Raw genomic sequence first — 20879 nt, forward strand, 5'->3', positions numbered from 1 at the left:
GCTGCTCTGGGCACCTGTGCCAGGGCTGCCCACCCTCATAGGCAAGAATTTCTTCTTAATCTCTAATATAAACCTACTCTCTTCCCTTCTAAAGACATGAGGCTTGTTTCTGTCCTGCTACATTCAATAATGCCCCAGCTTCAGCAGTAGCAGGGAAGAACTTTACAGGATTTTAAATTTGTTATTTTCACAGCAGACCTTTTTGATGGAAGATGTTCAACTGCTGCTCTGTTCATGAGACAATTGACTGAGACAGAGGTTCTGTGAGGGGCTGCATGGCAGCTCAGAACAGTCAGCAGACTGTTGCACCTTTGAACAGCTAGCATCCACAGAAAAGCACTCAAAGGCATCCTAAAGACAAAATTCAGAAGGAATGAAGTTCATGGTGAAGGCTGTAGATTAGAACTTTGTGAACTGAGCCCAAAACAGTGAGGATCTCTGGGGAGAGACATTTGCAACTTTACTACTTTTGATCTGTTAGCTCTTTCCAGTTCACAGAAATTGTCATTTCTCAGACAAGATCAGTTCATCCTGAAGCAGGTCTTTAAAGTACATTAGGTGAAGTGTGCCTGGATGGAGCCCTTGTCATAGTGACGTCCTGGCACAGTGGAGCCTTTGGTGCTTGTGTTTGTTGGTGTTGTTAGAGCAGGCCTGGGGAGCTGGCTGCTTTTGCCTTCATGGGAGGGGGAAGGAGAGGACCCCCAGCTCCAGGCAAGGTCTGCAGTTCTATGTCACACCAAACTGGGTGTCACCTTGGTCCTCAGCCAGCTGCATCCCAATCAGTTGCTGGAAGGGACATGCCAGTCACTGGCTTTGCTGTGGAGCTGTCAGTTGTGGCACCCAGACCTGCTCCCTGCCCTGAACTGCTGTGAGTGTAATCACAGCATGGCACTTCCACTCCCACACATCCTCCAGGATATTTTCAGCAGCCCAGAGCATCAAATGCCTCTCAACTGTCTCAGGGGACCCCTTTTAGTCAAATGGTCCCTGCAGAAGTGCACTTGCTCAGTTAGCCCCTGCAAATGGGCATGCCAGAAATAAGCCCACCTCCTGAGTCTTTGTGGATGGACACTTCAGAGCAGGTTTTGTCCCTGCTCCTGCATAGTTGGCACAGAATCAGTTTTTCTACCTGGGGGCCACACAGCTCTCTCAGAAATGTTCTGTTGAGTGAGCTGGGTGGAAAACCAGTGAGCAGACAATGGTTTGCTGTGCCTGGGAGCATATGCACCTTGCAGTTGTTTCACAGCAGGACAGGGAAGATGGTTTCAGGCACAATGCCCTTCACCTCTGCACCAGCAGCTGCTCATGCCTCCCTGCTGGGCTGTCAGCACCCTTGACCCCTCACTCCACAGCTGCCCTTCTCCTCCCTGCAGGCATCCCACAGCAGCTGTGTGCCAGCACCTTTCCTCCTCTGCTCCCTTGCCTCTGGCAAGCTCAGCTCCTTTTCTGCTGCCTCTGAGTGCAGACAAGGACAGGGCAGTGAGGGGGGTGAATAGAGGAGGGGGTTGCACTGGCCCCATGCTGGTGACAGAAGCTCCTGCCACATCCCTGCCATGCTTTGTCACCCAGAACAGAGAGCAGGAAGCATTTGGTGTCCCTAAGAAAGGTGCACTTCAGTCCACCACATCTCATTTGGATTTTTCCTGGGTTGCCACATTCCTTCATTTTTGCCTCAAGGATGTGCAGCCTCACATTTCACAGCAGACTTTACCACGTGCTTCTGGTTTTGCAGACAGCCCGTGCTGCACAGCAGAAACACTCTGTCCTTGTTATTTGCTCTCCAGATCTGAAGCTTCTTCAGCTAATTTTGTCACACATGCCTTCCTGTATATAGCCCTGCTCCTGCCTCTGCATTTTTAGCATATGGGGGGAGAAGACTGCTCATCAAACTGGTGCTGCCAAGCCCTGGAGACTGAAAGGAAAATTCCTGTGGCAAAATCTGTTAAAATGCAGAGAATTTTCTTCAAATTATGTGTGTGGGTTTCTGCCTTAAAGCTTACTTACTGCTGTCTTTTTATTTTCTCTCTGTGTGTATGTGAGTGTAGGATAAAGATTGAGGAGGAATATGCTAAGAACCTGTCCAAACTGTCTCAGAATTCCTTGGCTGCTCAGGAAGAAGGGTAAGTGTGTCTCTGTGACTTTCACTGAAGACAAATTTTAATATAAAAGGCATTTCTCCCACTCAGGTACATGTAATTTTCCCCAGTTCTCTCCTGTTGAGTAGAGGTTTATTTAGATTAGTACCCTGGGCATGCTGGGGAAGATGGAATTACTTCAGAGTTGTTGGTTTGGGGTTTTTTTTTAGGTTGTTAATGAGAGAATTTTTAGGAATATGTGTATAAAATGTTTCTTTCCACTCAGGTTTATATGCTCTCCTTGTTGTAGCCAGAACTAGTTCCTTCCAGGATTAGCATGTATGTATACTAAACTACTTTGAAAATGGAAGACTATATAGAATATATATATATACACTACTGAGGGTATGTGTGCAAGGGCAATGCTGCTACAATCAGAGCAGTACAGAGAAGAGGGAGGATAAAGAAGTCTCCTCTCATCAGGGTTCTGGCCCTTCAAGAACAGCAGCAGATTGCTTCTTATTTCCAACATTTTCACACTTGGGAAGTTACTAAGGAGACATTAGGCACTGCAGTTCAGACTGATGTGCAGTTCTTCAGTAATAATGCAAAGGCACCAATCCTGAAGCATCAGAACTTGGTAGCTCTGTCTGTTCCACCACAAACCCTCTAAGCACTGAAAGCCAAAGTTGGCAATGACTGTTCTCACCATAGCTGTGCCATAGTGTCTTTCTGCCAGCACTGAAGCTGCATGAGGTGTTTTGCTCATTTTCCAGGAGACAAGGACAGAAATTGCAAGAGAGTAACCTGAGCACCTACAGTGACAATGGTTTCTGTCCTTTCTCCTTAGGGGTGGATGCTCACCTGATCCTAGCAAAGCTAAACCACTTTCTTCCACATCTTCCTTCTACCTTCTCCTACCCCAAGGAGGGAATGACTGAAAAAATGAAGAAGGAGACTAGGGCAGAGTAGGTGAAAAGAGAGGGAATGAGCACTCAAGCCTAAGAAATATTGAAGTAGGGAGCTGGAAAGGACATGGGGCAGAGTGCATGGAGCTGAAAGCACTGTCTAGTGCTGCTCTTCTGGATCAGATAACAGGGTTAGTGTCAGTGAGAGCTGGGCAGTGGGAGAGGACCTCAGAGAAGCAGAAATACTGGGAGCACTTCTGTAGGTGTATCTGAGTTGTTTAGCTAATGAACAACATATTTGAGGACTCAAGTCCTTGCAGCAGCATCAGAGGTGACTGATCATTAGTTTGAGATTGCAGATGACAGGTGATTTTTCAGGCTATCAGGAACAGTCAAATCTCATTATCCTTGAAAAGGCAGTAGGGAAGAGATAGAAGGAGCCAGCGATTGTAGATCACTCAACTTTATTTAACCTTTGCAAAGTGGTAGAATAAACCATGAGACTTTCACTTAGAGGAAAGCTAAGAGGATGAGCAATTGTATATGCATAGAGAACAATGCCAAGCCAACCTAAATTTCTTCAGTGATGGAGTAAGAGAGTAGGTCAAGCATCACAGCTCTTAATTTAGTATTGCTTTTTGTGATGGGAGATTCTCGTAGGCAGACAAGAGAAATGGTGCCCTAAATAAAGCCTAAAGTGGAAAAAACTAGGTAGGAAAAGCCCACTGCTTTCAAAAACTAAACTGCAAAAAGTAGCTGTGGAATGCAATCCCAAAGGGTTGTCCTAAGTCAAGGGGTTTTAAAATGTTTTTTTAATGAGCAACCTATGATAGAAGAAATTATAGATTTACTGTAATCAGAGATGTGACAGAGCTAGGAGGGTTGGCATGTGCAATTTGAAGAAAAGGTTGCAATTCAGAATTCTCCTGTTAAATTGGAGAAATTAGCTGAAAAAAAATATGCATTTTAATGAGGACAAAGCAGCAAATTTTATACTTTCACAGGATGTGAAAGATACAGTTACATAACAGTTTGTGGGAGAAGGATCTGGCTATAGTGAATCACAAGCTTATTCATCAACAACTTCATGCTGTTGTCTAAAAAGGCAATCACAATGAAATATGTAGAAGAAAGAGTGTCTGATACAAAATAATCTGTTACCAGTTTAGTCCCTGGAGTTGTACTGTACTGGGGACAGTGTAGTTTTGGTTATGATGCTTTCAGAGGAATCCAGGCTGTCCTAGAGGGTCTGGGGGAGGGTGCCTCAGCTGCCACTGCCTTGGAAATAATCTGAAAGGAAAAGACATGGAGAAATTTTCAAGTGCTGAAAAGCTTCTCTGAGACCTTTCACCTGAAGTGAAAATTTGTTCTATGAAGTAGGGTGTAAAGTAGAAAAGGTAGTAGAAAAAATGTATTGGTATAAACCTTGTTATGGTAAGGCTAAGATACTGGAGGGTCTTGCTTATGGGGGCTCTGGCATCTCTGTGAGTGGAGATTGTCATGAACTGTGGTTTCAAAGATCTGCTGCAAACAATGTCAACACAGTTCTGCCTTGGTCACAAAGGTTGGTTGTTTGCTCAGATTTCTGTTACCCTGCTTTGCTGGTGAAGATCTGGTACAAAGTGTTGTGCCAGATTTGTCTGACAGATCCCATGAGGAGGGGTGGGGAGAGACTGATCATTGTCCTTCTCTTCCTTCAGCACACTGGGAGAGGCTTGGGCTCAGCTCAAGAAGAGTTTAGCTGATGAAGCAGAGGTTCATCTCAAATTTTCTTCTAAGGTAAGTGGTTCTTACTTTTCCAAAGATTTTTGCCCTGAATTGGTGGCCTCTCACTTCAGTGCATGTTAGTGGGGGAAATACACATGCACGTGGTACAAATTTAGAAGAATTAGTAAATTGGTGAACAAACTCACTGAAATGTACTTTTCCTCACAAAATCAGTTTATTTAGTCTACCTGATGAGTAAATTAAAATACATCTAGCCTTAATTTTTCATAAAAAAGAAGTAAAATTGATTCTAGATGTTGTTCACTTGGACTCTGTGTTCCAGCCAGTAAATTTAACTAGTGCTTGTACACTTTACTTCTGCAAAGGAAGAAATGAAAAGTAATATTTGCCTTCTCAACAAGAACTTGCTCTACCTGTCTAGAAGGAAGAGAACCAGAACTCTGGCTTTTTTTGTATCATTAGCCTTTCTCAAAAGTGTGCTGAGAACATCATGTTATTTTTGGGTTCTATCTCAAGTGATGGAGATTTCTTTTACAAATTATGGTATTTCTCTGGGTTTTTTCCACCACATGAGACATGCTCTTGAATCCTGTTACATTCTGTTAACCTCTGTGGGTGTTCAAGTTCAATACAGTGGCAGATATCTCAGCACAGCAGCCATGTTCTGGAGGAAAATTATAGCTCTGCACCATTTGTAAGCAATTCAGCAGAGGTTACTCAGGCAACCAGCTGCTGCCTTGGTAACCCACTGCTCTGCCTTAAACTTCGACATCAGGGCTGTAATTAGTGAAACACTTTTTGCTCCCCATTGTCCTCCTGTATTGTTTTCCGAAAGGAAGAAATTCACCCTGGAGGGATGTGTGCGTGTAGGCAGGCCAGGTAAAGATGGGCTTTTCCATCATTTTACTTCTTCTTAAACTCTGCACAGAAACTCCTGTAGCATCTTCTAAATCCTTCCCACTGTTTGTGTGCAAACAACATGTGGATGTGGCATTTTAGGGGCAGGGTTTAGTGGTGGACCTGATGATGGGACTTGATGATCTTGAAGGTTTTTTCCAGCTTAATGATTCTGTGGTTCTGTAAAGAGCCAGGAGTTACTGCCTGGCTCCTCATTACTGCCATTTCTTCCTTTGTTTTCATTTTCAGCTGCAGAGTGAGGTAGAGAAACCCCTGCTGAACTTCAGAGAGAACTTCAAGAAGGACATGAAGAAGTGTGACCACCACATCGCGGACCTGCGGAAGCACCTGGCCAGCCGCTACTCGGCCGTGGAGAAGGTGGGAGCAGGGCAGCCTGGGGCTGCTGGCACTGCTGCTGCAGCAGGCCCATGGACAGTTTCTGTCCTCTCACTCAGGACCTCAGCTGCTCCTGCTGAGGGATTTCACTGTTAGCTGGGCTTTGCCCGGCCCCAGACATGCTTTGGTGTTTAGCTCAGATCGGGGAAGTGAGTGGCAAACATCTTTCTGCTGAAATGGCTTTGTGGTTCATCCTCCCCTTCCCAACTTGGGGCAAATTTCTAATTTATTGATGCAAATATTCCTTATTTGTGTGCATCTATTGCCATCAAAATTCAGAGCACCTTGCCTTAGAATGGCAGCAGGGTCACCTGGCTCAGTGATGGCCAAGGAGGGCAGCTGGACCCTGCTCTGCAAATCACAAACCCTTCACAAGAAACACCCTCGCTGAAAAAATCCAAACAGCAGCAGCACCCAGGAATGGGCTGATGTAACAGGAACCAGGAGGTGGCTGTGATTGTGGTGCAGGCAGTTAGACCCACCAAATATCATCTCCCAGCAGCAGCTGGCAGAAATGGGGGTGTTTGTGCCTCAGCTGCCAAGCTGTACCCTCGGGAGGTTTGCTTTTGGGTGTAAATTGGATAGGAAAATACCATTCCCAGTCATCCCCCAAGCTGTTTATGCTTTCATTGAAGCTCAGCAGGAGTTCCCCCAGGGATGGAATTGTTGCAGGATACACAAGGTCATTAGGCTGAGTGCTTGCAAGGAAGGCATTTTTCTGCAAAACACGAAGTTCTTCACACTCCTCTCTGCAAAGCAACTCAGTAGCAATATTGGGAAGAGTGAATTAGGAATAACCTTGGAAAGAAGGAGTGAGAGCAGGGAAGAGCTGTGACTGCAGTGCCTGTGGGGCACTCAGCCCCTCAGGGATTGCTCTCCTGCAGCTCCCTCCAGACCTGCAGGACTGCATGTAGAAATAATTCCAGGAATGCTTCTGCAGAGATGAAACATTTAGGCTGGTCTGACTGTAGAAAACTTCAAGGTGCTAAGTAAACACAGTCATGCCAATTTAGTTTGAAACACTAGTACAGTATAAAAAACAAATGTGGCATGTTTATAACAAATCCATGCAAAACTAATTATGTATTTATCAGCCTGCATGTAGCAATGTTTATTTGTTAAGGTAGTTTACTAACTTAGCTGTATAATATATATTTGTACTGATAAATCAGGTTTTAACAGCTTGAAGAACTCATAAGTAAAGTGGTTCAAGTCATCAGTTGTACCAGACCTCAGTTCTTGGTTTCTACTGTTGGCACAAACCTGAATTAAGTTCCTATTGTTAGTTTGTGATAGGTGTATGTTGAGTCCAGAATGTACTTAAAGACAAATTTTGTGAAATACTTGAAATTACTTCATTGATTCAGTTCGTAAGAAAAGTGAATGGAAGAGATGTCTTGGTAATGATGCTATTTAAGACATTTCAAAGAGGGTCCAGCTCTCTTTTCTTCCAGAAATAATGAGAAGGATATTAAGAAACAGGGGAGCCTGATGATGCCATTAGTCCTTTGCCTCTCTAACTCTGTGAAGAGTTCAGATGCATTTGTGATTTGTTAGTGGTAACTCCTCTGTGGTCATAGGACACTTTTGTGAACTCCTCATGGTGGTGTAAGAACCTGAATCCCTGTTAGTGGCCAGTTTAATGCAACATTGCTGAGAAACACTGGTGTGGAGGAGTCCTGGATGGCTGAAAGCAGCTGCCAGTTCTTCTCTGTAACTGCTGACTCTTCAATTGCTCCAAGGCCCGGAAAGCCTTGACAGAGAGGCAGAAGGATCTAGAAATGAAAACACAGCAGCTGGAGGTGAAACTCAGCAACAAGACAGAGGAGGAAATCAAGAAGGCCAGAAGGAAGTCCACCCAGGCAGGTGGGTACCAGGTGCAATGCACCTGCCTGTCTGTCCACATGGTTCTTGTTTTTTAATGTTGTAGCCACAAAGTCAAAGTGAACCATGCTACTGATCTGTGTGATGGTAAATCCTCAGAAGAAACATGCCTAGTTTTTCCAGCTCAGATGTCACAAATTATTGATAACTGTTGAAGTGAGAACAACAAAAGTAGGGTGAGTTGTCTTTCTGTTTCATGAAGGTGTTTTTGGATTACTGAATGTTTGTGGAACTTCTAAAGTCAGATTCAGATTAGCTGAGGGTGTTTCTTCCATAAGTCATAGTTCCTTCCCTGGTTCTTCCCTAAATCACACTCACCCACAACTTTGTGGGTGCCTATTACACTTACTATTACTGTCTTTTTCCTTGAAAGTGTTTTTTTTTGGTTTCTTTTCCACTGCTGCTCAGTGACTAAAATAATTTCTCTTCTAAGAATACTGAGGATATAGTAGTGTGTGCTGTACTGCATTGAGGATACAGCCACTTGCTATGACCTGTGTATATTTGCATGAGGCTGCAAATCAGCATCCCTTTATCCAGCACTGGGATCTGATGCCTCACTCCCCTTGGAGAGAGAGACCTCTTAGACTGCAGTCTCACCTACAGAGTGCTGCCCTGCAGTTCTATAACTCACCACTGTTGATTTCCCATTTTAATTATTTTATTTTTCAAATAGAACTTTCCCTCTATGGCTTTTTTTTTTTTTAACTGAAGTAATTTACCTTTTTATATTTCTGGGCATTTTTAAAAATACTCTTAATGCTTATGTTTTTCTTTCAAAATTTTGTCTTTTCCCCCTATTCATTCTCACCCCAATCACCTGCTTTTTGCCATACATCAAGTGCAAGCATTTGGTGGAAATGTTGGTCTATGTAACAAATACCATGTAGCAGAACTCTTCTGAGCTCCACCAGGGTTCATCTTCAAATCCTTGGGGTCTACAAAACCTGGCCTACACTTTCCTCTAAGCCCTGGCTAGAAAAGACTGATGTGTTTCTGTCTTGACTCAGGGGATGACCTGATGCGCTGTGTGGATCTGTACAATCAAGCCCAGTCCAAGTGGTTTGAGGAGATGGTGACCACCACTCTGGTATGTAACATCCAAAACTGCCCTTCCAGAATTGTAATAGCCTACAGTATTCATCATTCACAGCTAGCTCAGTGCAAAGCAGGGGGGAAATTGGGTGATATATCTCACATTGTGTTTCCCATTCTCAGTCCTAAGAAAAACTCATCATTAGGGGAAAGAAGAAATAATTGTTTCTTTGCAGAAGGCATTAAACCAGTTCAGGCCTGCTTAGGGGCCAGAACACTTGAATTAGGACGGATGAAGGATGAAGTAATGCACAAGAAAAACACCGAAAACCAGATGATAAATCACCAAATCCATTTATACATCAATGAATTTTTCTATTCCACTATTTCACAATTTTCTTTGAAGTCTCCCCAGAGCCATCTCTTCTGCAGACTTACCAGCCCCAGCTGTCTCAGCCTGGCTTGCTGTAAGCTGCCTTGGAGCATCCCTATGGCCTCCTCTGGACTTAATCCAGAAGCTGCACATCCTTCTTGTGCTGCCAGCCCCAGAGCTGGCTGCAGGGCTCCAGGTTGGATCTCACCAGAGCCTCCCCCAGGCTTCCCCTCCAGACCCTGTGCTGTCTTTGTGATTCTGCTTTGGGCACTCTTAACACCTTAATATGTTTTTTTATATTGTGCCCAAAACTGTGCATCAGTGTATTCAGTCCAGAAGGACTAAATGCAGATTTGGGGTATCTTATCAAATCCAGAAGCAGAGGGAAGCAGAAAACATCAAGAGGAAAGCTATCAATCATTTGCCTTTCCAACTAAAGTGGTGCTGGGTTCTGCTTACTGCCAGCTGAGCAGGGTGAAATCTTGTCCTAGCTCATCATTTGGTGAGCTGTGCTCTGACAGGTATTTGGTTGGAATGGGGGGTGGTCTGAGCCATCTACCCCAATGTGTTTTCTGCTGCCCCACAGAATCACTGTCATTTCTGTAGCTGGCAATAAAGCACACAGAACTTCTTGAAGGAAACAGATTCCCTCTTGCTTGCAGCATCTCAGAAGGCAGTGGCTCCACTCTGCCTTGGTTGTCTCAGTTTTGGAACCTTTTGGAAAGGTGTGACCTTCTTGTTGCTAGGCTCAGGCTGAGATGACTGCTGTTGCTTGCTGTTTCTTATTCTTTGCAGAGCAGAGGAATGTGCAGCCACAGAGCCCAGCTCCAAAGCATGACCCTGGGGCAGTATTGCACCTACTGGCAGCTTTTTGTGTAGCATCCTTTCCCTGGGCCTCCAAGCTCAGGTTCCAGTAAAAATATGGACTTGTTTTTCTTCATGTGCAGGAGCTTGAGAGACTAGAAGTGGAAAGGGTGGAGATGATTCGGCAGCATCTGTGCCAGTACACACAGCTGCGGCACGAGACAGACATGTTCAACCAAAGTGTAAGTGTGCTTTCTGTTTGGTCTCTGTGCTCTTCACTGCCTTCCAGATGAGCAGAATGGTCCCTCCTGGCCTGGTCACACTGGCAGTTGTCAAAGGATGTGGGAGAAGTGTCTGCAGGCAGCTTGGTCTGCAGCAGTGCTGTGGTGCCTCCCTGCAGTCCTGCTCCTCCAGGGCTCTGATCACATTTCATACTCCTGGATCACAGCTCTTTCCTGGGAGAGACACAGCCAACTGAAGTACATTTGGCCAGCATGAGCCATTATTAGCTCTCCCAGCATGATGCACTACTCCCTGAGGTTTTCTGTTTGTGCAGGGAAGATGCTGAATTGTTTCACTGTTGGAAAAGCATATATATATATATATGTATTTTTTCCTTATTAAAAGCTGGCCATTTACCAAATACTAAAATATGGGAGATCCATACTAACTCAGTATAGTTGTGTTTGGTGTAAGGTGAAGATTGCAGGACAGGAGTCAGAGACTGCCTGGCTGCTGCCTGGCACAGGAAACCTGTCTCTGCTTCTTCATGTTAAGCCTCCCTCCTCTCTGCTTCCCACAGGGCTGCACATCCAGACCTGTCTCGTCCATCCAGTCTCATGTAGGTGCAGCTCTCACTTGTCTGCAGACACAGTGTAGGCATGCCCTCAGCTGCTCTGCATGTCAGAGCAATGACTCTGCCTGAAGTGTGCCCTTGACATTTGGATTCTTGTTTTCTTTGTTTCAGACAGTAGAACTTGTGGATCAGTTGCTTCGGAAAGTGGATCCTGCCAAAGACAGGGAACTGTGGGTAAAAGAACACAAAACTGGAGATATCCGACCTGTGGACATGGAAATATAGACTGATCTATAGTTGGATGTGATGATCCACTGAATTATGCAGGCTAACATTTGTGTTTAAGGGTCAGAAGAGCATAGGGAAGAGATTGTTTCACTACCAGACAGACACCTTGTAATTTATGCCTGTATGGGCTATCTCTGTTCCATTTAGTCATTACAATGGTCCTCGTTGTGCCAAGCCTTAAGCACCAGACATTCCAGGGTGAAAAAAACAGATGTGTGCTTCCCACCAGAGGTTCCCAATTGCACGCAGCTTCCAGGAGAAATCTGCTTCCTGGCACAGAAAGTGCTCTGTTCTTCAGTGACTTTGTGCTCCACCCCTTGCATGACTATCTCTATAGGGTATGTTAGAACAGCCACGCAGAGAGCCTCTGGCCAGCAAGGAGATAACTGAGTAGGAGGCAAGGAAGTCCTGATCATGAATCCCAGGTCTATCACTGACTGCTCTCACGGCCATAGGCAAGTCAATTAACTTTCCTGGCTCCCCACTTTATAAAATCTGTGTATCTTGCAGCAATGTTGTGTGAATACATTGCTTTCATATAACACTGCTTTCACCATGGCAGTGAAGTGATGGCCCTTCTCCCAAAATCCATGGAGAAGATTCCTGTTCTTCCTGTTTTATACTCCCTCTCAGGGATACATAAACCCATTTTCATGATTTCTGTTGTCAGCCAGTCGATAAGTTTGAAAGTGTTACCATCACAATTTTTTATCAGGAAAGACTTGGTTGTACTATACCTACCTCATTCGCTGTCAGAGTGCCCTCAATGACAGAAGGAGGTCATATTCCAAGGAATAAATGAGATGTTCAAAATCCTTCCTGCTTATGCAAGGTGTTTTTCCACAGAATCTCTTTAAAGACAGTCCTCTAATAGTTTACTTGGGATTCAGGTTTAAATTTCCTTTGTTGGTTTCTTCAGGTGAATATCACAGGCTTTAGGTATTTTTAATTACCGGGTTTGTCCCGCTGAATTTTGGCTTTTATCTTTTTGGAGCCTGATTTTCAAAGGTGCATTTTCAAAGGTGCCATGAATATGTGATGCTAGATTGCATTCAGTGTAGATGCAGGTGCCCAGCACTTCTGTACCATCAGTCTTAACCTGAGTTTGTTTATGTTACCCTTACTGTAAACCACCAAAAATGCAACGCTGCTCTTAGCAAATAGTGTTATATAGTTTGGAGACTGGTTTTGAAAAGGTATTTATTTTCTTCTGCTGTTATTTCTGATTGAATATTCAGTGTTGCTGTTAATATATTTTTTCAGCATTCCATACAATGCAAAGATTCTTCAGATTCTTGCTTTAGATCCAGGAGAAATCTTGATTCTCACCACTGTGGCCTTTACTCAGTGTTTACTGTGGTCTTTGCTACAATATCCCAATCCATACTATTTCATTTGAACCACAGTTTTGCTCCATTTTATCTCACTGTTACTGTATTTTTCTCCCCAGCCCCAGAACTGCATCTATCTTTTGTTCTACTGCTGTTCCAGCTTTTTGTTCACCATCCTCCAAATGCTGTGATCAGATCATTGGGAATCAATATTCCTCCTTACAAATACAAACTGAGACAGAGAAAAGTCTTAGCTGAAGCATGTTTATGACATTGCTGCAGTGGTTATTTTTTTGATTTATTATTTCAAATTCTCTTGCATTTCTCTATTCTCCCTTTTTTTCAACCATTTCTTTACTAGTGCAGGTTCATTCCTGTCTTTTAAATGCCTTCACAACCCACTCCTCTGCTGCTTCATTAACCTTTATAAGCCTTTAGCATCCTTTGCATGTTGGCAGTTGTGCTGTCATGACTGCTGCATGCTCAGGACACTGCTCCTGGTGTGACACTTCCCCTGCACACTTGGGAATTTGGATTACAGTTTTACTCTTGGTGTTGGAAGAGCACACTGTGCTGTGAGTCTCACCTAAGTTCCTGCACAGACCATTGCAACACCAGTTGAAGTGTTTGGTTTGCCTGAGTGTCCTTGAGCTTAGTGAGAGCCTCCCTGGAATCCTCTTCATCTTCCCTTCTTCCCTCAAGCAGGGCAGTTAATGATCTCTCCTTTCCTTTTTCTACTGATTCCCTCTCTGTCTTACTACATTTTGGCCATATCAGTGTATACTTCTCCTAATTCTTACCTTGCACTTCAGAGGACAAGCACTTTTTTATTTTTTAAGCCACAAGTGCAGGTTGAACTTTCAAAGCTTCAGTGGCCAAAATAATGTGAATAAATGAAAGCTGCATTTCAGATTGGCCCCTGTTCTAGGCTGACTTGTAAATTGAAATGAGCAATCTTGAAAATGCCTCAGCACATTCTTGTTTTGATTGCAAAACAAAGCTAGTTGTGCACTTTATACAGTATTCTCCTTAATAAATACCTGAAATAATCTATTAGCAATTACACTTTATTTTTCCTCTTACTTTAAAGATGTTTGTTACTTTACATGTTTTGGACAGGATATACTGTCCATTAGCACAGGTTTCTCTGGGGACTGTAATGTGTTTTGGTTCCTCTGCTAAGGTGTATTTATGCTGCTCTAAATTCTTAGTTGGGGTTTTTTTGTTGTTGTTTTTGCTTGTTTGGGGGTTTTTTGTTTATTGTTTTTTTTACTTTTGGTTTTATTTCCAGTTTTCTTGCTTCTGGTTCTTGGTCCATTTGAAATTTTCAGGGATGTGAGTTGCCCAGAACAGTAATAATCTTGGTGGAGTCTGTATCTCTTTTTCACTTCAGTAACCAGAGGAGAGCACAGGTACCTGGCTGTTGATCTTTCCCAGCCCCAGGAGACTCTGGGTTCTGCTCCATGACAGGTGAGATGCTTCATCCACAGCATTTCCATCTGTATTCAATGCAAGTTTTGCTGTAAGCAGTTTTCAGCCTATCTCTTTCAAAGGGTGGTATTCCTTCTTGATATGATGCTGCAGATCAGTGTTACCTGGCTCATCCCCTTCTCTGACTGATGGATTTTGGATAGTGTGATGCCTCACAGGTCAGGGCATGCTGGAGTTCCCTTGCTTCTAGCAAGCAGCATCCTTCAGGAGGGTAGGGGCACTTTTAAAGGAGAGCATGTATTTCTGCTCTCACAGGTAACTTTGGGAGTCTCAGCATTGCTGTTTGCCTTCCACTGAGTCTCAAAAATGCAGTGGAATCCTGTTTGTCTTCGTGCTCATCCTAAAGAACTGCTTCTCCAGGACAAGATCAAACCTGGTGTTTTATTAAGACACTAGCATGTGTGGGTGCTGCATGATGCTGTTGCAGTGTAACTGACTCATGGAATACCAAAATTAGTCTCTTACCTCCAGTACTGAGCTTAGGCATCACCTCAATTCCTCTGGCAGCTCACATGCCTAGTGTGAGTTTTTGCTGGTTTAGTCACTGTGGGATCAGATTGGCAGGGTTATGTCACACCTCTGTGTGCTCTGAGGTCACAGAGCAGGTCACTTCTCAATTAACACTGTTTGCTTTCCCTGGCAGAGGTAGAGCAAGGGGGAATTTTGCTCTGGTCCTTAGCAGGTAGCTCTGCTTGCCCAGATCTGTTAAGCCAGGCAATGTTTTGGGAGTGCTGCCACCCCTGTGAGCTCCCTCAGTCTGAGAGATGCTGTCAAACACTTGTCCTGTGCTGGAGGGCTCTCTGGAGATCTCCATTTCAGCCAGAGCCTTTTGGCCCTTCTCTTAGCAGAGAATTCCCTGAATTCCCTGGCTTCAGATCTGCTGGGTGTCCTGACACCCAACAGTGCCAGAGCTGGTGAGGTGCCATGCAGAATGAGAATTTATTCATCATCCAGACCTTCCTGCCTGTGTCTTCAAAGCATAGTTGAAATTCTCTCTGAGGTATTCTTTCAGCTTATTTCCTACCAGAACTCATTCTGGATCCAGTGCTGTTGGAGTTTATGAGCTGAAAGCATTGAATCCTTTACCACGTGGGCCAAATGGACTCTTCTCCCATTAGCAGCAGGATTCCAGTTTCTTTCTTGGAGCAATATCCCCCAAAGGCCTAATTCTCAGTTTGCCAACCTGCTCCAGATTCAGTCATGTCTGTAACTCACACTTGTTCATCACTTCTGTGGGTTGGACATCTTTTGACACTTTGGTTGCTCCCTTATAGGGATGTTAGTTCATTATTGGACACTGGAATTGTAGAAGATAGCTTTAATTTTATTTTTTTTAATTTTAAAATAGTGTAGCAGGAGTGAAAATCATACAAAAATCCCTGTTATGTTTCTAGACTCCCTTTCCCCCTGTGCAGTCCCTTCTGAGCTGCTGGGAGCAGCTGTGCTCCCCTTATTGCACAGGTAAACACTGAAATCACATTTCCTTGAGTGCCTGGCAGGCAGCATGCAAACTTGTGCACTGCTTCTTTTTCCCTTTTTTTTCTTTCCTTAGGTTGGATTTTTTTTTTTTCCCCCTGACAGGAATTTTCTGTGAGGTATTCACAGCAAACTTCCATATGCTTCTAGCAGTCATAGTTTCTCAGGCTTTGTTAGAACTTTCAGAATTTTCCCTGTTTTTAGTGTCATTATTTAAATACTGGCTGCAAGTTCTTAGAAATATAGAAATGAACATTCTTCACCTCTTCTTTGGAAGTGCTTAGCATTAAGAGATTTCTTGGAATACAACAGGGAGCTAGGACTCTTTGAAAATCAGGCTAACAAACAGAAATGCACAAACTTATTTTTTCACCACTTATACTCAAGTACATGGATAAAGTAAATATTAAGAAATGAGAAATAATTAATGTGTAGCTGCTCTCTGTGCAGCTCCCAGAGCTCCAGTAGTGTTGTTGTGTGGGGCTGCACCCAGAACACACCTCTGGAGTGTGGACCCACAGGTCACCTACTGATGCAGCTGTAAAAACTCAACTCCACAATTCAGTGACAAAGTGGCTCTGCCCATCCATTTCTTGTCACACACAGGGAGAGAAAGGGCACTGCTTACCCAGGTGGGTCCTTCACTACCAAGCACCTTAAGAAATCCAGACAAGCACTTTGAAGGTCCCCCTGGAATGAGTAGATGTGGCTTCTTGATGTGATTATTTGGTGTTTCCCTCTGAACTGAGAACAGATTGGCTGTTTCACAGTATCCTGTGTGCTCTTGTCCACCAGTGCAGCCTGCTGTGTCTGTTCCCAGAGATGGCAGCAGACTCCAGTGTCCTGAGGGTAGTCCTGGTCACCCTGACATCCCTATCATTTGGCAATTGCATCTTCAAAAGGCAGTGTCAAAAAGGCAGTGGTCACAATAATGAGCTTTTCAGTTCACAGGCTCTGGAAAGCTGCAGGCTTTCTGCTACCCAGGGTGTGTTGAAATAGGAGAGTGGCATGGCAGAGGTTGCTGGAGCATTGGCTCTGAGGAGTTGCTGCTGTGTGGACATTGCTGCCATCCTCTCAGACTGGGGAGCAGCCCACAGGTGTGTGTGTGCACCAGAGGAGCCTGCTGGCCACATCTGTGCTAACCAGGTGGGCAGGAGTCACAGATAAATTCAGATTAAAGCAGACACAGGGCAGGAAGATGGTAACCTCAGTGGCATCTCTCAGACCTGATGGGTGTTGAGTGAGGATGATGAAGGGCCCAGCATTGTCCAGTGCTGCTCAGCACCTATGAACCAGTGTGAGATGTGTCTGTGTGCTGCAGAGCTGTCCCTGGCTGGGTTACACCAGCAGGTGCCAGTGCTGCCCTGGGGCTGGAGAGCAGCTCTGAGCTCTGCCCCTGGCCCAGGGCAGCTGTGCTGAGCCTGCAGCACTCTGCCTGCTCCAGGCAATGAAGTCTTTCCTGGCAGCAAATCCTGGTCTTTTCCTGAGAAACACTGTTGTAAAATAACACCCATTGCTTTGTCTTACAGTAGATTTTATTCATATGAGTGGTGCATCTTTCAACTCTTTCTTTTTCCCTCTCTGTTGTTACTGGAGCCAGCCCTTCATCAGTGAAATACAACACTTTTCAGGACCTTTAATTTTGAAATTTCAAAAAACATATCTGTTAGTTCAATGTGCTGACCAAACTTCCTGCTTCTGGGTGTTTTCTGAGAGTTTTAAGAGCTTTTTTGGGAGGTTATTTTGGGTTTTATTTTGGATTTTTTTAATCAGCCACCAGGTTTGGAAGTGTAATAACTTCTTTTTGTGAACGCCACAGTTTCTTTTTTCTTCCTGGATGTTTTTTCTGAAGGGACCAACACATAGCACAATTCAACTTAAATTTCTAATCCCATGCATTCCTCAAGGCAGAAACCTTTTGTGCCTAATGATGCATCTGAGTCTAAGAACTGTACATGGATAAAATCTTTCATAGATGAATAATAAAAAAAAAAAAGTCTTAGATTAACCACATAATAATCACAGGAAAAAAAACAACACGTATAGATTTGAGACATTCAAATTTAATTCCCTCAACTTACATTAAGTTGAATTATTTCAGGTGTGTCATAAAAAGACAAACTCAGTGGATATTCAGAACAAAAGCTTTCCAGCTGCTCTATCCAGGTTCAGTGAGTGGACAGGACTATAATTTTGAATATATGCAGTCTTTTAGGGCTACTGATTTAACAAGTAACTGAGTAATGGCTTGTATCACAACCCTATTAAATTTCTGCTAATAGACCCCCTTGAAGTGCCTCTTTGAATATTATCTGCTACAAGCATGGGAAAAAATACACAGATTCACCCTACAAAATTGCCAAATCTCAGGAGCAGCCACTGTGCACAGATCTGTGCAGGATTCTCAGCCCCTTCCTTGCTCTGAACTGTGCATCCTTTTAGGACACTCACATCTCCAGGGGACCTGCCTCTGGCTCTGATGATTTGCTCTCCAGTTCAGGCATCCTAAGTTCTCAATGCTGAAAATGGAATAGAAATAATTAGACTTAAAAGCAATTGCATTGAAGCTAAACTTTGGACCCATCCTTGGTCTCAGTAGAATAAGCAGGGAATTCTGCATAAAGAGAATATGCAGTGATGATTTTGCATAAAAGAGTTGTTACACTTTATTGCATAAAATTAATAAATAATAATGATAGTAATAATAATAATAATAAAGGTCCACAACCTATTTTTTACAGCAGTTGCAGAGAAGAAATGTTCTTGTCCTGGAACTCAAAAGCTGAATGTGATTTCAGGGATCTCACATCTGCTAACATAATCAAAGTCATGTTAATCCCAGATTTTGGGAATGGCTGACCTGAAATCCCTTGTCCCTTTGGAGTTTTTTGATGAAATGGCTGAGATTATCAGAATAGCCTAAGGAATTTGGGTGTCCATGTACTTTTAGGTCAAAAACACTCTTGAGGGACAGCAGCCTCAATCCATTATGAAACCAGCAGGTACAAGTGTTGGGCAAAAATACTTTCTTCTCAGATGATTTCCTTGTTTTCTGCAGCACAAGACAGTGTGAGAATTCCACTGGCAGCTCTGCAGACACTGCAGCAGCAGGGATTCACAGGCAGGCCAGGTTATCAGTCATACACTAAACCAGAGTTTTCTACCAAAATAAAGTTGCTTATTTGGTCCTTTTTGTGCAAGTTTTCCTAAATACTTCTAAATTTCTAGGAAAGTTGTCTTTTGCCAGTACTAATAACTTGTTTTTAAAGATACTTAACCAAATTTTTATAACTTCCCATAAATTTTGGCTGACTAGACCACTTAAATAGTTTATTGATCATACAGCCTCTGTCTGGGTTACTAGTAAATCTTGGATCATTGTGGAAATAATAGGATGGCTTTTGTTCCCTAAGGATAGATGAAGGAATCACTTACTGAACTTAAGTTGAATGAAGAAAAGATTTAAGGGGCAGATCTTCAGCTTGGGTAAACTGGCAGGGTTCAGTGGAAGCTACTTGATGTCAGCTGTGGATCTTGTCCTTCAGTGTTGAAGGCATTTCCTATATGTAATTTTTCTGTCTTACTGTAAAACAATTTCATATGGTTAAACTGTATTTTCCTATATTGTTCTGCAAGTTTATATACACCATAGTGCTCATCTCATCTCCTGTAAAATAAACTGTACAGAGACACATTGAGCATGGAATTGTCTTTACCCAGTTGCTTTTTCTTCTCCCACAGCCCCACACCTCATGAGTGCAGTTTGATCCCAGACATCCTGTGGGGTTCCACATGCACATGGACTTTGTTGATATTAGCTTAATGCAGCTTGAATTTGCAGCCACATCACTAGGTTGTAATCTTCTTGTGGTTACCCTTTTCAGATCTTCACATGATATTCAGGCACATATGGTTCCTACCATTTTTTATTTTCAATTTTTTTCTTTCCTGGAAATCAATTGAAGAAACACGTGTGGTTAAGCAAACAAGCTGACCATGAGCAGCCTGAGAGCAGCTGCCATGGAATGGATGTGTTTTCATGTTTTAAGTGATCTGGAGCTCTTCCCCACCCAGTCACTCCTTTGCTTTCAAGCTTCACATGCAGCTTGAAGCTCAGTTGAAAACCCTGCTGTAAAACCTTGTTAATGAATTTTCTCCTTTCAGTATTTGAGTTAACATACATGCTGACAGGTTTTCTGACCAATCCTGCCTCACCCAACACCTGCTTGTGGAAGGGGGCTCAGAGTACCCAGGGTCACAGTTCTGCAGAACATGAGTTCCCCTTCCAGCAGGGTGCTACTCTTGAGGCAGCACATCCATACATCTCATAAACCTCTGTGGAGATTCTTTCTAAGAATTTTTCTGGTTTTGAACTCATATAAGAATTTATTTCTACAACCCCTGCACCCTGTGCTTGTGCATGGAGGTGGGAAGTGGTGGCAGATCTGTGCACAGTCTTCATGGAAAGAAGACCCTGAAGGTTAAACATGGAAGCTGTTTTCCCAGCAGTGTCTTTGCACCTTGTCCAAAGTTGCCTAAATCTGTTTAAAAAAATCTCAGAACCGTGTTTCAGATTCTGATGCATGGTTTAGAGCAGCTGGTGAATCACCTCCACATGCTGTGGTACATTTAGCTCCAGCCTGACAGCAAAAAGCACTTCCTTGACTTTGACACAACCTTGAAACCCACACTGGGGAGATACTGAACAAGCCATTTGCTGTGCTGGTGTAGTGCCAGTGCCCAGAAAAACATCACAGTGCAGATGCTGGCAGTGGCAGGGTGGCAGCCTTGCAGTCTGCAACATTTAGAGATCATGAGGTTTAACACCATTCTGCACAGGAATGTCTGTGCTAGGCTTCTGCTGCCAGAGCCATTAAGAAACCAGCTTGGATTGCACAATGTAATTAAGCCATTGACTTCTGAGGCCCATCCAAGAGGAGAAGCAGGAGATAACTGCACCTACAATGTGCCTTAGACACCTGCAGAGGTCTCAGCCTGAACATAAAGCAGTGCTCCTGGACCATGGGCCAGCCCTAAGGCAGGTAAGTCCTGTTGGTGCTCCTGGGGGCTCTGACAATGATCTCTTGGAGCTGTCTTCATCTGTGTTGGCCACTGGACACACAGAGACAACTCTGCCTTGCTTGGAATGGACAGGCAGACAGCCTGCAAAAGGTCACAGGTGTTTGTGATGATTTGCAGTGCCCATGGAAGAATTCACATAAGGCCATTGAAATAGGAGTAGACTTGGCTACTGCTGTCAGTCAACTGAAAAAGTTAAACTTACTCTACAAGGTGGATGGGCTAAAAGAATTTTTTACACCTTCAGAAGCCAATGTGACCTGTGTTCTGCAGGAAGCCCTTAGAAGTAAAGCTATGTGCAAAGTTAAAGCAGTTGGT

At 43.7% G+C, this 20879-nt stretch overlaps 1 protein-coding gene across 1 annotated transcript in view; it reads left to right on the forward strand.

Moving 5' to 3' along the window:
- The window catches only part of GAS7 (growth arrest specific 7), a 54372-nt gene extending 35191 nt beyond the window's left edge, over positions 1 to 19181 (forward strand). The window contains exons 8-14 of the mRNA XM_079323164.1: positions 2046 to 2120; positions 4684 to 4762; positions 5858 to 5986; positions 7747 to 7870; positions 8899 to 8978; positions 10244 to 10342; positions 11068 to 19181. Of these exons, the coding sequence (XP_079179290.1) occupies positions 2046 to 2120; positions 4684 to 4762; positions 5858 to 5986; positions 7747 to 7870; positions 8899 to 8978; positions 10244 to 10342; positions 11068 to 11181 (700 nt within the window). The 3' untranslated portion in view covers positions 11182 to 19181. The remainder of the gene's footprint in view (positions 1 to 2045; positions 2121 to 4683; positions 4763 to 5857; positions 5987 to 7746; positions 7871 to 8898; positions 8979 to 10243; positions 10343 to 11067) is intronic.
- The last annotated feature ends 1698 nt before the right edge of the window (positions 19182 to 20879 follow it).

This window comes from Erithacus rubecula (assembly GCF_903797595.1).
Source record: "Erithacus rubecula genome assembly, chromosome: 20".
Classification (NCBI taxonomy): Eukaryota; Metazoa; Chordata; class Aves; order Passeriformes; family Muscicapidae; genus Erithacus; species Erithacus rubecula.